The sequence below is a fragment of the Equus quagga genome, chromosome 8 (assembly GCF_021613505.1).
Source record: "Equus quagga isolate Etosha38 chromosome 8, UCLA_HA_Equagga_1.0, whole genome shotgun sequence".
Classification (NCBI taxonomy): Eukaryota; Metazoa; Chordata; class Mammalia; order Perissodactyla; family Equidae; genus Equus; species Equus quagga.
The window spans coordinates 73,929,858-73,946,324 of NC_060274.1; the positions used below are offsets into that span (position 1 = coordinate 73,929,858).

Genomic DNA, 16,467 nt, shown 5'->3' on the forward strand with positions numbered 1-16,467 from the left:
TGCAAATATAAGAACAACTTAAAGAAAAATCATTAAAGAAACCGGTTTTCAAACTTTGGTTACAAATTCAAACTTTAGTTACAAATCTTAAATCGCTTTTCTGAGATATGAGAGGCCAGGAGTAAAATTTCCAGTAAATCCTCACTAAATCAGATAAGTTGAATCAACCCATCAAAGGCCAAAACAATTCTATTTAACTGATAACAATAGTTCCTGGGATAGGCTTTAATAAACACATAAAACGAATTTATAATCATAAGCCTATATTGCGGTATATCTAAAGTACTAAGCATTTATCAATAACTATTTCCAGAAAATCTTCTCCCTGCTAGACCGTGTATTAAGCAGCCACTTACCTGCTATACTGAACTTGCCGGCTGCTGTCAGAGGATACCTGCCCTGCCTCTATGACTCCACCATGTCTCATCCTCATGACTCAAACAAATCTGTAAATTTTATCAAGGTTATAGAGTCAATATTAAAAAAAAAATAATGGAGTTCTCCTTGCAGGGTAACAAACATTTCTGATCTTCAGTTTTGTGTGTTGGATACCCCATATCATGTATAGTGTGCTGAATGGTTCATTTGAGGAATTTTCAAGAGTGCTTTTGACTACATATTTCCAATTCATGTAGACTGAATTTCTAATCTTAAAAGTCAGACACAACTTCACCATATCATTAGGAGAATGGGGAGGTGGGAAGGATAAGATACTGAAGAAATGTGGTTACTTTCCTTAAGGAAGACACAAAACTAGTGATCAAGCGATTAATTGTACAAGTCAAATGGAGCGGGAAGTAGTCAAGAAAATGGAGGTTCGTATGGGGGTTGTCAGGAAAGGTCTTATTTCAAAAGATGAGCTGTGCAGTAACAGGATTATGCTGTGCCTTGCCCTCTCCTTTGGGATGTGGCCAGTTGAGCTGTTGGAAGTGGGCCTGACCTGTAAGAGTTGCCTCCTGTGTCTACTCAGATTATAGAGTCCTCAGCTAAACTGAGGAGATCCGTTTACTAGAAGGACAGTGAGCCTGAAAAGAGGAGATGAGAATTAAGAAAGAGTTCAGAATTAGACCATCATTCAGGAGATCTGATTCAATGTGCTGGAGTGGGTGGAAGTTTAGAGAAAGAACACGTGGGTCAAAAGAGAGTGAGAAGATAGTAGAGAGATGCAAGGAGATCAAAGGATGTTTTCCACAAATCCCTGGGGCAGTCAAAACCTCCTGTGGTGGCTGGCTCAGGCATGGTTTGATAAACCTTGCTAGCCTAGGGCTGATCCTTAAGAATAATGGGAAATGTACCAGGAAGAAAAGTCCTGCAGGCAAAGAGAAATCATGACTCAGACGCAGAAGCAGAAATGGCTTCCTCATTATCTGAGGGGAGAGCCCTTGGCATATAATAGGCACTTAATCATATGTGACGGTGAATTAGTGGATATGTGGAGCCAGATCCAGTGAGACTATATGGAGAATTGTGGGAAATGTTGTTAGAGCTAGGGCTAGGCCAGCTTACAGAGGCTTTCAAAGTCTTGCAAGGGAGTTGGTCTTACCACAGTAAGAGAGGTTTGTATTAAGCTAGCTTAAAACACACTTTTTATCCCACTGCCCTCAAAGACAAGCCAAATGCAAACTCACATCCTAGACCATAAGGTCACAAATAATTAATAACAGCAAGCATCAAACTTCTGTGGTCTTATTGTAATTATGTATATACAATATTATACATTTATATAATTATTGTAGAAAGTATATTGTTCTCTAACTCTCATTTTCAGCTCCATGGAATAACATTTTTAACTAGAAACTGTTGTCTGACAGAACTATATCTAAACAACAATGCAATATTTGAGATAGAAGGTAGGTCTTAAATTTTCTCTGTCAATTGAATAAATTTTCAATTAAGTAATAACTTTCAACCGTGATATTGTTAATAGCATGCAAAAATCTATTTAAACATTTCTGTTGAAAATATGTGATGGTCTATTTTTTTAATGTTCCTATGTACTTTTTATTTTAAGAAATTTGCTTTTATGTGTCTTGTTCAAAATGTGAAAGAATCTTTTTTTTAACATAGAAATTTCGCCATTCTTCTGCACAGTTGGACACAAATTAGATACTGTGGAAGCAAATTTTAACAATATTTGGGAGCATTAATAAATACAACAACTTTATAAATAGTCTTAATGTTTTTACTGGCTATAATTTTTACCAGCCAAATTCCTGTTTTCACTCTGCATTAATTTTATATGCACAGCAATCTCTAAACTGACAATTTCAAGCCAGGTATAAAAGTACGTAACGTATTATGGTTATGAAATACAAAGAGGCATAGCAGAAAAAGTTTTTCTGTAATACAATATATTATAAAATCAAAACGTTATTAGTTTTAAGATCCACCATTATTCCATGCACCACGAAGAAAGAAAATCTTGCCAATTAAACTATGATACGGATATCACAAAGACACAACCCACTTTTACTTATGATAAAAAGGTGGGAGAATGTGCAACTTAGAATCAACAAAAATGATATGAATATTTGGCTTCCTGTTGTGTAAAGAAAATATTTGGTTGAGCAGTTTGGGGGGAGATATTGAATTAAATGAGTAATTATTCCCTTGATTAGCATTGTAACTCTAACTAACATTGGCAAAACCAAACCAAAAGAAGAGTAAGAAAATAACCTCTCTAAAATTTAAAAAAGTCTTTGATACAGAGAAGAAAAAGTAAAATCATAACGATGGAAATAAATTGACTCTACATTCCCACATCACACTCAATTATTTGGATGCTTATGTTTGTTGTATTCTTAATGATGGTTCACAATGTTATTAATAATAATGCCTCCTTTCACCAGCTGTAATGTATTCTTTGCTTTTGTTTAGTTAGCATGTTTGATTAGCAATGAAAATGTTTAAAATCTTGTAAAAACAAAGTTTGTCTTTTGTTTAGGCCTGCGTTGCCTGCCCTCCTTGCATATACTCCAGCTTCACCACAATGAGTTAACAAACATAGACGCCGCAGTGAAGGAGTTGAAGGGAATGCTAAATCTGAAGACCCTAAGTATTAATTTGCACTTTTATATGGCTATAAGTTAAAAGAGTAATAACATAGGGCATTTTTTCATTTTTTAAATTTGAATTAGATCAATGTTTATAACTAAAATATTTAGATATTTTTGAAAACAAGACTAGATCTTGTTCTTTTCTAAAATGGGTTTTTGAAAGAACAACAGATGAAAAAAATTTTGTGAAATGACATGGCATGCCAAATGAAAATGACAGAGGTGATAAAAGACTATTTACATGTTTAAATCCGTGCTTTTGGTTTTACCTCAAAAGTAAGTTTTAGCACATATTATGTGACTCCATTTATATGACATGTCCAGAACAGCCACATCTCTCGAGACAGCAACACTGAGAGGCAACTATTTTTAAATAGATGAGCATCTGCCCAGGGCTGGGGCGCTGAGAGGACTGGAGAGTGATGGCTAAAAATAAGGTGTATGGGGTTTCTTTTTGGGGTGATGAAAATGTTTTAAAATTGACTGAGGTGATGGTTGCACAACTCTGTGAATATACTGAAAAACATGAATTGTATACCTAAAAATGGGTGAACTGTGTGGTATGTGAATTATATTAATAAAGCTGACACCCTCCCCAAAAAAAGAGTAAATTTTTATTTAAGCTTTTAATTTGGTGAACAGCAACCTTCATTCACAAATGTTGAATCACACCTAGCAAGGAACTGGCTTCAGTATTGGAAGAAATTGTGAGATGGGTTGGAAAAATAAATACACAGTTCCTACTCTCAATAAGTTTACAGTCTTGAAGGGTAAATAAACCCATACACAATCGCAATACGGGACAAATGGTCCGAGGTGCACCAAGGGAAAAGATGCTCAAATCAATGAGTGGGTTTTCAAACTTTAGAGTCAGGAGACTTTTTCATATAATGTCGTGAAATAGATATTGTCTTCCTATCCATTTTCTATTCATTTCTCAAAATTGCCTGAGACAGTGTTTTGAATACGTGTAAACTGGTGTTGATGGTAGAGGCTCTGATCAGATCAATACCTAGAGAGTAATTAAAGTTTTCTGATATTTTCAGCGTTAGTCAGTTATGTCTACTGTATGGAGGAGAAGCGATTCATGTGCTTATAAGGAGACTATTAAGTTTAAGTGTAACTGTTAAGATTGCACCACGATCATGACAATTCCATGCTTATCTTTGAGTCGTGATAAGGTCTGTGAAACACTCAGGATTGGTCTGCATATTTGAATTATCTGGCCCTTCTGTGCTGAACAAACGCTTCTATGGTTCAAAACTGGCCATGCTAGATTCAGAACTCTCGTTTATCTTCATTTTTCTACAAAATGGGTTAATAGCTACCTCTCAGGATTGCTTCAAATATTAAGCCAACTCTTTCAAACATTTTTTTCAAAAGCACTTCTTGACATTAATGGTATTTTGAAGCAGCAACAAAAACAAAAATTGTTTTATTGTGGATTGTGTAAATTAGATAATGAATTAAGATGTACACAGTCTAGAAATTCTGCCAAGTAGTAAATAGATTAAAAAATATAACTGACATTCTAAATAATAATCATTATAGTAACATGTTTGAATGTCTTTCTTGTTGAAAAAGGCTTTCTTATCTTCTCATTGAAATCTTCACAGTAATCCTGTGATGTGATTAGGATTATTCCCTTGTTAACGGTGGAAATACAAGTCTCAGAGCTTTAGCCAAACTGCTAAGGAGTGTTGAAACTTAAACTCATGCTTTGTTCCTTCTATTTATCATTTATTCATTCATTCATTCATGCAACATATTTATCACGCATTCGCTATGTGACGCTCTACTAGATGGGAACGCAAAAGTGAACATGGACCCTTACGGACCTTACAGTTTTAAAACTCTCGGCCTAAATACTTCTTAGAGAGCTGAAACGGCTTGATGTGAAACTTAATAGGACAATTTACTAAATGTAAGAAATCAATAATTTAAGCACACTTATTTTACAATATAAGATTTGAGGTTAGCAATCAAGGTTGCCCCAATCACAGTCAATAGGATTATGCCCTGAACAAGGGTGGCTCTGGAGTAAGTAGTTTGAAATCCACCTCATGCCCCACTTGTCAAGAGTGTACTGAGCACAGAATTGTCAGCCCTGAGGTGGGGTGCGGAAATGCCTTTTCTAGCTCTCTGAAAGGCTGTTAGGCCGGCCTGGTAGTATAATGTCCACATCACCACCTATCACAACAGTTTAAGTGAGCTCTACTTAAAATCGTAGTGATGTAATTCAAATTATAGAACTATAATTGTTCCAACTGAGAATCTTGTAGTGGGATCATTTGTTTAAATGGAGAAAATGCTGTGTCCAATTACAAAAAAAGATGCGTTTTCTGAAAATTTTTGGTAGAAAATATGCACGTTTTGAACCTTGCCCCATTTTGGTTAAAGATATTGTACGGAAACAATGTTTGCATTTATTAGACTGCTAATCATATTTGTGCAGTAATGTCCTCAAATTAAGTTTCTCTGAGCCTCATTTGCAACCATAGAATAGATTCAGCTCATTAACTAAAATGAGAAATCTATGTATTTTCAATTGTTAAAGTTTTTGTCCTTTCAAGTTGTAAAATCATATAAAATGCTGAAGTGTTGTTATTATTCCACTTCAATTACAAGTTCTTCAGAGAGTGAGAAAATAACCTGGAGGAGAAACCTCTAACCTATTTCGGCCTTGCACCCTCCATGGGCGTTTATGAGGAGAACGGCCAAGACACTGTCCATGGCTGGGAGCTTCAGGGAGGCGCAACACCAGCTGCAGAGTGTGAGGTCCTGGAAACTGGAATTCCTGACTTCCAGGCTGAGTCAGGAGGGCCCCACCTCCTCTCTCCAGGCGGTCTCCCTTTCCACACCCTCCCTCTCCAGCTCAATTTTCCTCTTCCCTTACCTCCTCCAAGCTCTCTCTAAATCAGGATCTACAGGTGTCAAAGACCCACTTCCGGTGACTGCTGACTTTCACTAATTTTCACTAACCCCTGCCCCTTTCCCAGCACAGAGGGAAAGAACACCACCAACTAAAGCAGCAACTAAATACTTAACACATTATCCTGTTCTTAAACCTTTAGTCTCCTCATTTCTCTCAAGTATTCTCTCTGTTTCATTAAACTCCACTGTTAGAAAGCACAGCCGGACTCCTACATTCCATACTTTTTAAGACTTGCTTCCTAGCAGAGCTTTAGGGATTCACTGGAGACAGGGAGCGGCCCCTCCAAGAGAGCATCTTCATTTCAACAGGTTCTGTCCTTAAACGTCTTCTACCTTCCTCATTGGGCCCAGGCCACTGCCTACAGCGAGCAGCCAGGGAGCGAAGACGGGGGCTGAGAGACCAGGGTGGGACTGTGATCTCAACAGTCTCCTTGTCTGAGCCTCTTTGCCTGAAATGCCCCTCAAGGGGGGACCATCCCTCCCAAACAACAAAACAGAACAATCCACCCAAGAAAAAGGGCCCACTGGTCTTTCCCTGCTGTTTGTCCAGAAGAAGAGAATATTCTGACTCCTCCACTCTCTTCAACCCCTGCTTTAGTCTATGCTTGCCTTTTAAAATCAGGGATGATTTTCATATTCAACATAAACCTGTGCTGTTTGGTGGCCCAATAGATATTAGTTAAAATAAAATGATGATAACAATGGAGATGCTGACCTTACTAAGTAACTTTGATCCAGAACCTCAAAATCTTAGCGTCTGATCATTGACATCTGAACTTCCTTCCACAGGCAGTTCTGTATATGCACAGACTATAACTGCTTTTAACTTCTCTATATCATTTCCCTCATCTATTAAGATGGATATGTTGGTACATTATTAATTACATCAGCTTTCTTCAGAGGTGGTCTTAAAACCATTGGGGTTCATTTAAATGATGATTTTCTATTTTGCTTTAAAAGTTTAAAAAAATTAACTGAGGGGCTGGCCCCGTGGCCGAGTGGTTAAGTTCGCACGCTCCGCTGCAGGCAGCCCAGTGTTTCGTTGGTTCGAATCCTGGGCGCGGACATGGCACTGCTCATCAGACCACGCTGAGGCAGCGTCCCACATGCCACAACTAGAAGGACCCACAATGAAGAATATACAACTATGTACCGGGGGGCTTTGGGCAGAAAAAGGAAAAAATAAAATCTTTAAAAAAAAAAAATTAACTGAAGCCAATTATTTAGATGAGTGTATTTTCTCCTGTTTCAGTAATAAGTAGCTTCACACGTGTGACTTGTGTAACTCAAGCTTGCGCAGTAAGGTAGTAGAGACATTTTGATATATTTTGGGGTAAATTGCTTAGACTCACAATCCCAAATTAAGATAAGCAAGACCGTGCTGGCGCCACCAAGGCGTACTCTACATGTAGCCTAGAGGAAAGGTGGATTAAATAGTATTAACCTATTGAAAGTGAAAGTGTAAGCAATTTTGTTTCATTGTTTCTGAAGGAATGTACCATACATCACAGAAGCCTTTCCGAACTTTCAGACACAGGAAACAGATTTCACGTCTTAGAAACTTAATTTATGGTAATTTTAGTAGCATCACTCCAAAACTCATGAATCCAAAATGTTACATGTTTAATAGTATGGAATGGAAAAAAAAAAGCAAAGTTAAAAATAAATTTCTTCCTTCTAAAAGGTAAGAGCGAAGAAAAAAGTGAAGAAAAATAAAGATGAAATGCCTTTCAACTTATTTAATTCTATTTAGTTTTTGCAGTTAATTTAGACAGAGGCCAGGCTTAAAGGCCCAGTTTTCTGACTTGCTGTCATTTAGATTCTACTTTATGATGAGATGAATGTTGAACCACAATAAGCACAGCGAGTCTTCAGTATTGAGACACCTTCTTAATAAGTAATGTAATTAATAGTAGTAAATCCAAATTTGGTGTTTTGTTTAGCTGAAACTAAAAGTTATTTAATTTACATAAAGAAGTTACTTAACTAAGTACTAGGAGAGGAAGCCAGGAAAAAAAATGAAATTGTAATGTTCTCAGAGGGAAAAGAGAATATGAGGGGTATACCAAAAGTAAATGTCATTGAAAGATGTTGGTACATTTTCCATTAACATCATTTGCAAAGGCAGGCTGTCGCCCAGCTAGAGTGAATGATAGGGTTATGAGGTGTCAGATGAGATTCTCCGAGACAGCCACCACACAGCAGACTTCTGCACTAAAGCATTTGTGACTTATTCCCTCCTAAACTCGCATTAAAAACTATTGTGTTTTGCTTTTATATCCTTGAAGGGTGTCTTTTTCTCTTCTCCTTCTAGCTCAAACTACAATGCGTGATCCCTGTGGATCTTTTTAAATCTGTCTTTATTACTGGTTCAGCATACATCCGTTCTATTCCCTGAACTGTAGTTGTAACTATTTGTTACCACTTTAAATTCCTTCTCTTTTAAGATTAGAGTTCAAACCAGTTTTGTCACTTCAGGAATCTTGAAAAATATCCACTGCACTTTTCCTCTCATTTCCCCCAATACATACATATTTCTTTTCTTTCACAATTCTTTGTTGCTCCTGGCTCTACATTTCCCTCCATGCTTTTCCTCTTATAACTTTTGCTTATAATGCACCAGGTGTCTTCCATTGCCTGCTTTAGGTCCCTCTAAAGCTCGTGTTTTCCACAGGGAATGGCTATACATAACAATTTTATTAGCCAGAAAAGTTTGTGTTTATACAGCAAATATCAGAATGTTTTATTACCTATAGAGAAAACATCCAGATGATTAACTTTTCCTGTTTTTATCTAAATAATTTGTCGTGTTTTAAGCATGCCCCCCCATCTTCTTTATGTTGCAAACTATTCTTTATAAATATTAGCCAGTTTTTTCCTGGGTTTCTAATGCTTAATATTTTCATGCTTTTATCAAGTTTCTTTGTATTTTATAAATAGTCAGATGCCACAGCAGAGCTGCTAAATTTAACCTGTACGTTACGTGAGCCTCATTTTGCTGAGCGTGTTTGTACCATAGCTGGAGCTCTTTCTGCTACTGCCATCTAGTGCTTTTCCTCTCTAATCTATTTTTCAGAAGTATTTTTTAGAAACTGCATGTAGGCAGAATTCAGTAGCTAAAGATATCCAGCTGGAAATCACAAATGTTTTATTTCATATTGTATTGAAATAACCCTGTTTGATCTTATCCAAGGAAGAATAGGGAAAATACTTTACCATTTCCATGAAAATGAAAGTCACATCTTCTAGTTGAAGATTTTAAAAATTTACATGCTGATGCCTAAGGGATAAAGGATGTGACGTCAGTAGTGCCAGGAGCTCTTCTGTATCTGCACGCCTTCTACTTCTAGCCACCCTATTACCGAGTGTGGTGCATGACGTTTCCAGCACCGGCACACACGGACATCGAAGCCCCGTGTGCCTGACCACAGGGAGACTGGATGCAACATCCACCCCTGGGCAGCTCTGCTCCTGCTGAGGGCTGAAGCTGCTACTGGCATTTACATATTCTGAACTACGTGCAATGGCATGAAGTGTAGGAAGAAAAGTGTGTCCGCCCATCTCCACACAGGCCCCCTTGTGACCTTTGAGACTGGAAGAAGAGAACCAAGTGAACAAATACGTTAATAAAGAGCAGCGTCAAGACCCCCGGAGAGCTGATATCTAGTTCTTCCTTTACTAATTAGCTCATGGACATGTGAAAATTTTCCTCATTTGTAGCAGATTTGGGTCAATGCTATGTCCCTAGCACCTAGCACAGTTCCTAGTAGATTGTGAGCACTCAGAAAACTTTTTTTGAATGAATGAAGTTAGCAGATAGGAAAATGAAGTGCTGCTCTGAATAAGTAAGGGTTGGGTGAGACCATTGGTCTGTGAAGCAGAGCTTTACATGGTCTTATGTTTTATATTAATCCTACAATTTCCCATATTTTATCAAGTGATAAATGAAACTAATTTCGAAACCTGACATCTTAATTTGGATTTTTCCTTTGCAGGTCTCTACCAAAACCCTTTGTGCCAATATAACCTATACCGTTTGTATATAATCTACCACCTGCCAGCAGTAGAGTTGCTTGACCGAAATCGTAAGGACACCTCTTTCTTGCAGAGAAATATTTGAGAAGCAGTCTTATAACTCAGTGGCTAAAAATGCTAAATGTCTTTGAACATAATTGTCTTTGTAAACAAAAGTTTTTCAGTTATTTATTTTTGAAATTTTTGCTCAATGAAATTTGCCCTACTTTAGGAATTTGTGTCTCTTGACCACTGTATTGGAAACGGCATCTAACTGAGTGTGATGCTAGTTCTCCTTGTGATCCTGATTTTGACATTAACGTGTTGGATGCCAAATCCTTTACCCCCAGCACCTTAGTTTCGTATTTCAAAATTGAGAGGATTGGACTAAATCTCTTAGGCCTATTTAAGTTCTAAAAATCATATTTTTGAAATCCTATAAATATACATATTATAACCTATATAATTGAGAACTTCTTTATGAATATACACCTTTAGACATTGTAGATAAACTAGCATGTCTGATTTATATAAGCCACAAAAATAATCCACCTCAGGGCATTACAGTTTACATTATTGGAGGCCTATTTGACCTCCAAGTGCTTTATTACTCATCTACCTTTCTATGTCTACAGGTTTGAAAATTCTTAATAATTTATTACTAACTTCTATATCAAAACCTTATGTTTATACCTCTTCTTCCTCACAGCCTTGAGGAAATGAAAGGATGTATCATAGTTGTGATTTTTCTTTTTTTATATTTTTTTTATTTTTTATTAATGTTATGATAGATTACAACCTTGTGAGATTTCAGTTGTACATTTTTGTTAGTCATGTTGTGGGTACACTACTTCCCCCTCTGTGCCCTCCCCCCACCCCCCCTTTTCCCTGGTAACCACCGATCAGATCTCCTTATCAATATACTAATTTCCACCTATGAGTGGAGTCATATAGAGTTCGTCTTTCTCTGACTGGCTTATTTCGCTTAACATAATACCCTCGAGGTCCATCCACGTTGTTATGAATGGGCCAATTTTGTCTTTTTTTATGGCTGAGTAGTATTCCATTGTGTATATATACCACATCTTCTTTATCCAATCATCAGTTTCTGGGCATGTAGGCTGGTTCCACGTCTTGGCTATTGTAAATAATGCTGCGATGAACATAGGGGTGCAACGGACTCTTGAGATTTCTGATATCAGGTTCTTAGGATAGATACCCAGTAATGGGATGGCTGGGTCATAGGGTATTTCTATTTTTAACTTTTTGAGAAATCTCCATACTGTTTTCCATAGTGGCTGTACCAGTTTGCATTCCCACCAACAGTGTATGAGGGTTCCTTTCTCTCCACAACCTCTCCAACATTTGTCACTCTTGGTTTTGGATGTTTTTGCCAATCTAATGGGTGTAAGGTGATATCTTAGTGTAGTTTTGATTTGCATTTCCCTGATGATTAGCGATGATGAACATCTTTTCATGTGTCTATTGGCCATATTCATATCTTCTTTTGAGAAATGTCTGTTCATGTCCTCTGCCCATTTTTTGATCGGGTTGTTTGTTTTTTTGTTGTTAAGCAGTGTGAGTTCTTTGTATATTATGGAGATTAACCCTTTGTTGGATAAGTGGCTTGTGAATATTTTTTCCCAATTAGTGAGCTGTTTTTTTGTTTCAATCCTGTTTTCCCTTGCCTTGAAGAAGCTCTTTAGTCTGATGAAGTCCCATTTGTTTATTCTTTCTATTGTTTCCCTCAACTGAGGAGTTACAGTGTCCGAAAAGATTCTTTTGAAACTGATGTCAAAGAGTGTACTGCCTATATTCTCTTCCAAAAGACTTATTGTCTCAGGCCTAATCTTTAGGTCTTTGATCCATTTTGAGTTTATTTTGGTGTGTGGTGAAAAAGACTGGTCAATTTTCAATCTTTTGCATGTGGCTGTCCAGTTTTCCCAGCACCATTTGTTGAAGAGACTTTCTTTTCTCCATTGTAGGCCCTCTGCTCCTTTGTCGAAGATTAGCTGTCCATAGATGTGTGGTTTTATCTCTGGGCTTTCAATTCTGTTCCATTGATCTGTGGACCTGTTTTTGTACCAGTACCATGCTGTTTTGATCACTGTAGCTTTGTAGTATGTTTTGAAATCGGGGATTGTGATTCCGCCGGCTTTGTTTTTCTTGCTCAGGATTGCTTTAGCAATTCGCGGTCTTTTGTTGCCCCATATGAATTTTAGGATTGTTTGTTCAATATCTGTGAAGAATGTTCTTGGGATTCTGATTGGGATAGCATTGAATCTGTATATTGCTTTAGGTAGTATGGACATTTTAACTATGTTTATTCTTCCAATCCATGTGCAAGGAATGTCTTTCCATCTCTTTATGTCATCGTCAATTTCTTTCAAGAAAGTCTTGTAGTTTTCATTGTATAGATCCTTCACTTCCTTGGTTAAGTTTATCCCAAGGTATTTTATTCTTTTCGTTGTGATTGTGAATGGGATTGAGTTCTTGAGTTCTTTTTCTGTTAGTTCATTGTTAGTGTATAGAAATGCTACTGATTTATGCACGTTAATTTTATACCCTGCTACTTTGCTGTAGTTGTTGATTATTTCTAATAGTTTTTCTGTGGATTCTTTGGGGTTTTCTATATATAAGATCATGTCGTCTGCAAACAACGAGAGTTTTACTTCTTCGTTACCTATTTGGATTCCTTTTATTTCTTTTTCCTGCCGAATTGCTCTGGCCAGCACCTCCAGTACTATGTTGAATAGGAGTGGTGAAAGTGGGCACCCTTGTCTTGTTCCTGTCCTCAGAGGGATGGCTTTCAGTTTTTGTCCATTGAGTATGATGCTGGATGTGGGTCTATCATATATGGCCTTTATTATGTTGAGGTACTTTCCTTCTATACCCATTTTACTGAGGGTTTTTATCATAAATGGGTGTTGGATCTTGTCGAATACTTTCTCTGCATCTATTGAGATGATCATGTGGTTTTTGTTTTTCATTTTGTTGATGTAGTGTATCACGTTGATTGACTTGCGGATGTTGAACCATCCCTGTGTCCCTGGTATAAATCCCACTTGATCATGGTGTATAATCTTTTTGATGTATTGCTGTAATCGGTTTGCCAAAATTTTGTTGCGGATTTTTGCATCTATGTTCATCAGTGATATCGGCCTGTAGTTCTCCTTCTTTGTGTTGTCCTTGTCAGGTTTGGGGATCAGGGTGATGTTGGCTTCATAGAATGTGTTAGGGAGTTCTCCATCTTTCTCAATTTTCTGGAACAGTTTGAGGAGAATAGGTATTAAGTCTTCTTTGAATGTTTGGTAGAATTCTCCAGAGAAGCCGTCTGGTCCCGGACTCTTATTTTTGGGGAGGTTTTTGATTACCGTTTCTATTTCCTTACTTGTGATTGGCCTATTCAGATTCTCCATTTCTTCCTGATTCAGTTTGGGGAGATTGTAGGAGTCCAGGAATTTGTCCATTTCTTCCAGGTTGTTCAATTTGTTGGCATATAGTTTTTCATAGTATTCTCTTATGATCTCTTGTATTTCATTGGTATCTGTTGTGATTTCTCCTCTGTCATTCCTAATTTTATTAATTTGCGATTTCTCTCTTCTTTTCTTGGTGAGTCTGGCTAGGGGTTTGTCAATTTTGTTAATTCTTTCGAAGAACCAACTCTTTGTTTCATTGATCCTTTCTATTGTCTTTTTTGTTTCAATATCGTTTATTTCTGCTCTTATTTTTATTATTTCCCTCCTTCTACTGACTCTGGGCTTTGTTTGTTCATCTTTTTCTAGTTCTGTTAGGTGTCGTTTGAGGTTGCTTATGTGAGCTTTTTCTTGTTTAGTGAGGTGAACCTGTATTGCGATGAATTTCCCTCTTAGGACTGCTTTTGCTGCATCCCAAATGATTTGGTATGTCGTGTTCTCATTTTCATTAGTCTCCAGATAAAATTTGATTTCTTCTTTAATTTCTTCAATGATCCATTGTTTGTTGAGAAGCGTGTTGTTTAGTCTCCACATTTTTGCACCTTTCTCTTCTTTTTTCTTGTAGTTGATTTCTAGTTTAATAGCATTATGATCAGAAAAGATGCTTGATATTATTTCAACTCTCTTGTATTTATTGATGTTTGCTTTGGTCCCCAAAATATGGTCAATCCTTGAGAATGTTCCATGTGCACTTGAGAAGAATGTGTAACCTGCTGTTTTTGGATGAAGTGTTCTATATATATCTATTAAGTCCATCTGGTCTAATTTTTCATTTAATTCTATTATTTCCTTGTTGGTTTTCTGTCTGGATGTTCTGTCCATTGGTGTTAATGGTGTGTTGAGGTCCCCTACTATTATTGTATCGTTGTTGATGTCTTCTTTTAGTTCTATTAAGAGTTGCTTTACAAATTTTGGTGCTCCTGTGTTGGGTGCGTATATATTTATAAGTGTTATGTCTTCTTGGTGGAGAGTCCCTTTTATCATTATATACTGTCCCTCTTTATCTTTCTTTATCTGTTTTGCTTTGAAATCTACCTTGTCTGATATTAGTATAGCGACACCTGCTTTCTTTTGTTCATTATTAGCTTGGAGCATTGTTCTCCATCCCTTCACTCTGAGTCTGTGTTTGTCTTTGGGGCTGAGGTGTGTTTCCTGGAGGCAGCATATTGTTGGATCTTGTTCTTTGATCCATCCTGCCACTCTGTGTCTTTTGATTGGGGAGTTCAATCCATTTACATTTAGAGTGATTATTGAGATGTGGGGGCCTACCACTACCATTTTGTGTCTTGTTTTCCGGTTTTCTTCAGTTTCCTTTGTTTCTCGTCCCATGGTTTAATCTGTTCTGATGTAGAGCTGCTACTCTCTGTTGTTGTCCTTCTACTTATCTCCTCTGCTCTTGGTTTTGTAGTCCCTTTCCTTTTTTGGATTTTTCAGGAATGAGGGTTTTCCTGAGGATTTCCTGAAGAGGAGGTTTTGCGGCAATGAACTCCCTTAATTTTTGTCTATCTGCGAAAGTTTTTATTTCTCCATCGTATTTGAAGGATATTTTCGCTGGGTAGAGAATTCTCGGCTGTAGATTTTTGTCCTTCAGATTTTTGAATATATCATTCCACTCTCTTCTAGCCTGTAAAGTTTCTGCTGAGAAATCTGCTGATAGCCTGATGGGGGTTCCTTTGTAGGTTAGTTTCTTTTGCCTGGCTCTCCTTAGTATTTTCTCCTTGTCGTTGACTTTTGCTAGCTTCACTACTATATGGCATGGAGTTGGTCTTCTTGCATTGATAAAGTTTGGAGATCTATTGGCTTCTGTCACCTGAAGATCCATCTCCCTCACCAGATTTGGGAAGTTCTCAGCCATTATTTCTTTGAATAGGCTTTCTGCCCCTTTCTCCTTCTCTTCTCCCTCTGGTATACCTATAATCCTTACATCTCCTAATTGTGTCTGATAATTCTCGGAGAGTTTCTTCATTTCTTTTTAGTCTTGCTTCTCTCTCCTCCTCTGCCTGCAGCAATTCTATATTGCCATCTTCCAAATTGCTAATTCTTTCCTCCATATTATCGGCCCTACTGTTCAGAGCATCTAGATTTTTCTTAATCTCCTCTATTGTGTTCTTCATTTCCAATATTTCTGTTTGGTTCTTCTTTATCGTATCAAACTCTTTTGTGACATAGCTCCTGAACTCGTTGAGTTGTCGGTCAGAACTCTCTCTTAATTCATTGAGAATTTTAATGATGGCTGTTTTGAAGTCATCACCATTTAGGTTATATATCTCATTTTCTTTGGGATTGTTTTCTGTGTATTTGTTACTTTCTTTCTGTTCTGGAGATTTAATGTATTTTTTCATATTGCTTGATGTTGTTGATTTGTGCCTCCGCATGGAGATAGAGTTTAGTTGCTCCTTTCACTTGTTTCAGCTGCTGCGGTGGGGGAGCAGCTGTTTATACTGCACCAACCAGGAACCCTGTCCGCAGTTGCTAACTGGGCCTGGGCCCCTCCTCGTAGCCACAGTGGCCCTTTGGATTCCCTCCTCTGCCATGGGGACCGTCACAGGGGGGCTTCAGGCTGCTGGTGCCTACTGTTGCAGCCCACCTAGATGTGCTCTCTCCTTGGGGTCTGCAACGGTGTTATGGGCTTTTCCAGTGGCCAGGGGTGGGATCACTTATATTTGTTGCTCCGTTGCTGTCGGCACCCACAAAATCTCACTTGTCCTCTATGGGTCGCAGGAGAGCTATTGGCATCTTCTACAGTCTGTGGTTAGTTCACCTAGCTATGCAGCTTTTGCCCTGGGGTCTTCCAGCCTTGTGGCTGGTGGCTGGGTGCCTTCTACTGGTGCTGTGCAGAGGCTTTCCCTAAGGCTGCTGTGAGCCTGTAGGGTTTCCCCCTAGGCTACGAAGCTGGGTCTCTGGAACTCCCCCCAGCCCCAGTCCTCTCCGAGATCTCCGGCTATCCCTAGTCCCACGGGGCGGGCAACGGCAGCTGGGGGTCGCCC

The 16,467-nt window shown here is 38.1% G+C and overlaps 1 protein-coding gene across 1 annotated transcript in view; it reads left to right on the forward strand.

Annotated features, from left to right (window-relative positions):
* The window catches only part of LRRC72 (leucine rich repeat containing 72), a 44,768-nt gene that overhangs the window by 20,150 nt on the left and 8,151 nt on the right, over positions 1-16,467 (forward strand). Inside the window, exons 4-6 of the mRNA XM_046670409.1 lie at positions 1,769-1,850; positions 2,945-3,055; positions 9,986-10,075. Coding sequence (XP_046526365.1) covers positions 1,769-1,850; positions 2,945-3,055; positions 9,986-10,075 — 283 coding nt within the window. The remainder of the gene's footprint in view (positions 1-1,768; positions 1,851-2,944; positions 3,056-9,985; positions 10,076-16,467) is intronic.